Source organism: Misgurnus anguillicaudatus, chromosome 8, assembly GCF_027580225.2.
Source record: "Misgurnus anguillicaudatus chromosome 8, ASM2758022v2, whole genome shotgun sequence".
NCBI lineage: Eukaryota > Metazoa > Chordata > Actinopteri > Cypriniformes > Cobitidae > Misgurnus > Misgurnus anguillicaudatus.
In genome coordinates, this window is record NC_073344.2 from 10,389,611 (window position 1) to 10,394,503 (window position 4,893).

The following is a 4,893-nucleotide window of genomic DNA, read 5'->3' on the forward strand; positions in this document are numbered from 1 at the left end:
GCATTTAGATTGGATCCAAGAAATTTACCCTTTAAAAATAACTTACACTAAAATAGTCTGTTTTGTACCATAAGAATAGGTATAATAATAAGACATGATGACTAAATAGTATTATTATATTGCAATATGCGTATATGCGTATTTGCTTTCTTTACTATTCAGAATTACATAACCGAGTTATGTAATTCTGAATAGTACAGAAGCAAATACGCCTATCAAAATTGCAGGAAAAGTATGACATTAAAAAACTCATCCATCAATAACCTATGACAATTATCTTGTTTTGCATGCCCTTTTGTTTAATCTCCTTTGTGATTGGCTGGCTCTCTTGTTGTGTGGGATGGGGCGGTATAAAAGAGGAACTGGAGGTGGAGACTGCATTGATATTGCCAGAATCTGCTTTGTGACACACAAACTCCTTTTCTCCTGTTGGATTTGTATTACGCACCAGCACAATGTGTAAAGGGCTCGCCGCCCTTCCAGCAACATGCTTGAAAAGGTATGAAATGCGATTTATTGATATTTTTAACAGTTACTGGTTCGATGTTCAAAACTAAATGCTTTTGGCTGTATACTTTGTAGTGGTTTAGGAGCACAGATTGTTTCGTAGCTAAGCTATAGTCTTAATGATTAGGTGCAGTCATATAAGAAATATTTAAATAAGAAATCATCATTAATGTTGTTTATATTTAATTTTGACACCATATTTCAGTCACCAATGCAAAGACTTATAATTGGAATTATATATTATTTTATATATTGTGTCCTAACAGCGCCAAAGATATAAAGCACAAGATCGGATTTCTGCTTCAAAAACCAGATCCACCCCAAGAACAAAAGCCTTTGAAGGAGAAACCAAAGGCAACGGTGAACAGGTAACAGTTAACAATATAACTTTTACACAAAAAGTTTAATAATAATAAAAAAATATTTACATATGTATTATTTTACATGAATAATTAATTAAACAATTAATTTAAATTATAATTAAAATATTAATTAATTTAATAAACTATTAATTTAAAGATACAAATATTTTATAATTTTTATTATAATCTAATAAAGATTATATATAATAAAAAAATCTCTCTCATTACAGAATCTCTCCTGTTGAAATTGAGAAGTGGAAAACATCTTTCAACAATCTGATCAAAAATGAAGGTGAGTGCAAAGATCACTCGCTTCTGAAAGAAAAACCAATGGTTCTGATCACGTCTTGTGTCAATAAGTTCGTGAGGAACAGACTGGAAAACATGAGGCATACTAATCATAAAATCTGGGACTTCTGAACTGACCCTTGTTTATGTGGCCTTGGATTCACTGTCAGAGCAATTGACCCCGCTATTTTTTTTTTCTCGATGTTATTGTAACTCTGACAGATCACGACCGTGTTTTCTCATGCTCCGAAGCGTGTGCTACGTGTCCGCAAACTGCAATGGGTGGCCCCTGAAGAACCTTAGCCTTCTGCTCTGTTGGGCTATAGGGGGTCATTAACCGCGTAGCCGCTCCTTAGAGAGATCTCCTTAGACTTAACATCGTAACCTCTTCATTCCAAAACCCGCAGCAACCCCCTTTCCCCACTTCCTGAATCCGTCATGAGTTTATCTGAATGACGCAAGATATTGCATACATCGATACAAGTCTATTGTGTCTGATTGAAATAAATCTTTTTTTTTCAGTTGGTCGAAAGGCTTTTACGATTTTCTTGCAGTCTGAGTACAGCCAGGAGAACATTGAATTCTGGGAAGCTTGTGAGGAGTTTAAAACGACATCGGTGGACAAAATGAACGCGAAAGCTAAAAAGATATATGAGGAGTATGTTGAAGCCGATTCTCCAAAAGAGGTGAGAGCGCAGATTCACACACTCTTAGAGATGCCCTTTGTAACAAAATTACACCTTTGTACCTAAAGGGTGCATATTAGTATGTCAATGGTACATATTAGGATTACTATCACAATGCTTTTGCACTCTAACCGTGATGTGTAAATGGGGCGAACCGACCTCCATATGAAGTACTCATAAATCTCATTTCTTTCAGGTGAATTTGGATTCAGCCACCAGGGAAAACACCAGAAAGAATCTGGAGAAATGTGACGCGTCTTGTTTCGATGAAGCACAAAGTAAGATCTTCACTCTCATGGAAAAGGATTCATTCAGACGCTTCCTGAAATCCAAACTGTTCATGGAGATGACCCAACCACCACTTGACAACAACAAACCCTGTGGCTTAGAAAAGAGAGGAAAGCGACACATCACTGACCAAACTCAATGTGTGCCCAGTTACGCCTAATCCAACCCATCTTCTGCTATAGATGAACAAACTATGTCACCATAATCTGACTTCCATTCATTTGGCTTTGGTTTGCAAAGCTTGTTCATGTCTAAGATGGAGTTTTGTGATGGAGATTAGCCTTCGTAGCAATGACGCTAAACTGTTGTTCGGCAATTGTGATTGTAAACATTTTTCTTATAGTGAAGAATTGTCACACAAAAGCTATTTCCCGGTTTTGTTATTGAAGCACGCGCGAAGCGTGACGGTCATCTTCAGAAAGGGGGCCGGCAATGTTTTCGTTCAAAACAAGGAAAGTCCATCAAATTGGCTTTTGCAAAAACAGCACACCAGTGACGTGGTTTACAACTAAATGACTGTTACAGATTTAAGAGAAAAGACAAAAATCTGATTTGTATTTATATGAGCTATGGTGAGAATATAACATCAGTAATATTTGACTTACTTTACTCTTGAAATTGTGTAATGCATTTATTCATGTATTTTTTGTCTACAGTATAAGCTCTCTTTTTCTCTGATCCATACAGGTGATGTAGATTCGTTGTTCTTCTTAACTGTGAACTTTCAGGCTTTTTTCCTATTGGCCACTGAAGTTGTACTTCAGAAATATAACAAGCTATGTAATACGAAAGACAATGAATGTGATCGATTTACATGTGCAACGTGTTACCTGTCACTGCCAATGATTAAAAATCTGTTTTTTGGTGAAGAGATGTCTTGACCTGATCGCGTATGTTTCCATTAGAATAAATGGTCAAATGTGAGTTGTTTACATATTTGTTTACTGGTGCCATATTTATTTTGTCATATTTATAAATAAAAAACATTATAACCTTCAATTGGCTTTTTGAAATACTTGCAGATCAAACAGATGATTGCTATAATTAAAATGTATAATTGTATTAATTAGTTTGATTAATTTTATTATTAATTATTAATTCTACTACCTCACTGAACTCTGTGTAATGAATAATATAATTATTAATATATGTTAAAATATCTTATGACATTATAAAAAGATTTTACAAGAATGATTTTGAAGCAGAGTCTTGAAAATGATCAAAAATGACCCAATTATGATGTAACAAATGGTCTCCGGTCAGTGACTGTTATTTCTCAAAATACATGATAACAAGCACCAACGTGACATGAGCATGACGTAATAAAGGATTGTTATACATTGAACACAGATGTTTATGACACTGAGCAAAGAGAACAGGAAGTTCTGTTATGTTACAGCAGAATTTGTCCAAATACAGGGATAGTGTGAATACTATGTACCAGGACACGATAACTATTATTTTATTTACCAGATCTCTTGGTTAGACTTTAAGGCATCAATTACCGTGTAATAATCGAGGGGCAACTTTTCGGTCTCACGGATGAAGCAATATGGACTTAAACTGCAATTCATCGACTGGCCGCTAGGTGCTGGCTTCAAAAGGGAGTCAATTCCCATCGACCTCCATGTTAAAATGCCCAACTTTACAGCAAAAATAATATGTTTACAGTCTGGTACAAAAAGTGTTTTTGGTCTTTATAGCTAATTTTGCCCTTCATGACAACTTTTTTATAACCCATACGTTTAAATTAAATTAAGCCTTAAAAATCTGTATAATTAAGGGCGTGGCCACTTGAGTGACAGGTGAACTGCTACTGCTGTCACTACCTTTGAGCTAGACGGGTGTGGTTTCAGCAACCAGCCACTTCAGCTTTACCCACGTCCCGCCTCTTTACCCATTTTCAGTTATCCACGAGTGATGCGCGGTGATGCGATGCCAAGATGGCGATGGCAGCCTATATTGGCTTCAAAAATGATCTTCACAAACCTATGAGTGACGTCACGGACACTACGTCCATATTTTTACAGTCCTTATACTTACTTGTAATTAACATCATGTACTTATATATGGTTATAGGGTTTGTTTTAGTTAAAGGTGGGGTGCATGATCTTTGAAAGCCAATGTTGACATTTGAAATCACGTAAACAAACATGCCCCTACCCCAATAGAATCTGGACCGTCTTTTGATAGACCCGCCTCACACATATGCAACCCAGGCAATGATGTCGGTTAGTAGACACGCCCCTTACTGCTGATTGGCTACAAGTGTGTTTTAGTACTTGGCCCGACTCCCTTTTCCAAAGTGTTTTTTTAATCATGCATCCCACCTTTACAGTTTTTCTCAATTGCTTTGGCTCAATTCTCAAATGAAAATTTTATTTTCCAAAACAATAAGATCAGATCTCTAACCAATTAGCTTATTGTTCACATCAGATTGGAATTTCTTATTGATTTGAGCAAATTGCAAATGCTTTGGCACATGTGTGCAAACAATAAGTACAATCGTCTGCAGTTTGCCCAACAACTAATTGCATATGGCTTGTTGATCAAAACTGATGAGTCAATTCTCACTTAAACTGTCAAACTCTTCACAACTTCTCAATCATTTGTCATCGTGTACGCCATCACATTCAAAACGATCCATTCACTTATCAAAAACTACTAAACATGCATGTACATTCCATAAATATCTGACATTGATATTGTTTGTAATGTCTGCTTCATTGGAGATTTTTTCCCTGGTGCATGGCAATGGAAAA

At 36.1% G+C, this 4,893-nt stretch overlaps 1 protein-coding gene across 1 annotated transcript; it reads left to right on the forward strand.

The window, feature by feature from the left end:
• Positions 1 to 348: 348 nt before the first annotated feature.
• rgs4 (regulator of G protein signaling 4) lies at positions 349 to 3,130 on the forward strand. The gene is made up of 5 exons (XM_055214046.2): positions 349 to 499; positions 774 to 875; positions 1,100 to 1,161; positions 1,680 to 1,843; positions 2,040 to 3,130. The coding sequence occupies exons 1-5, from the start codon at positions 456 to 458 to the stop codon at positions 2,289 to 2,291; spliced, it is 624 nt and encodes a 207-aa protein (XP_055070021.1). The 5' UTR covers positions 349 to 455; the 3' UTR covers positions 2,292 to 3,130.
• Positions 3,131 to 4,893: the final 1,763 nt, after the last annotated feature.

What these genes read in the sequence shown, in the direction of transcription:
- rgs4 (XM_055214046.2), top strand. Translation starts at nt 456, where the DNA reads ATGTGTAAAGGGCTCGCCGCCCTTCCAGCAACATGCTTGAAAAG. An exon ending in CCAGCAACATGCTTGAAAAG is followed by an intron (nt 500 to 773) that starts GTATGAAATGCG and finishes GTGTCCTAACAG; the next exon opens with CGCCAAAGATATAAAGCACA. An exon ending in AAGCCGATTCTCCAAAAGAG is followed by an intron (nt 1,844 to 2,039) that starts GTGAGAGCGCAG and finishes CATTTCTTTCAG; the next exon opens with GTGAATTTGGATTCAGCCAC.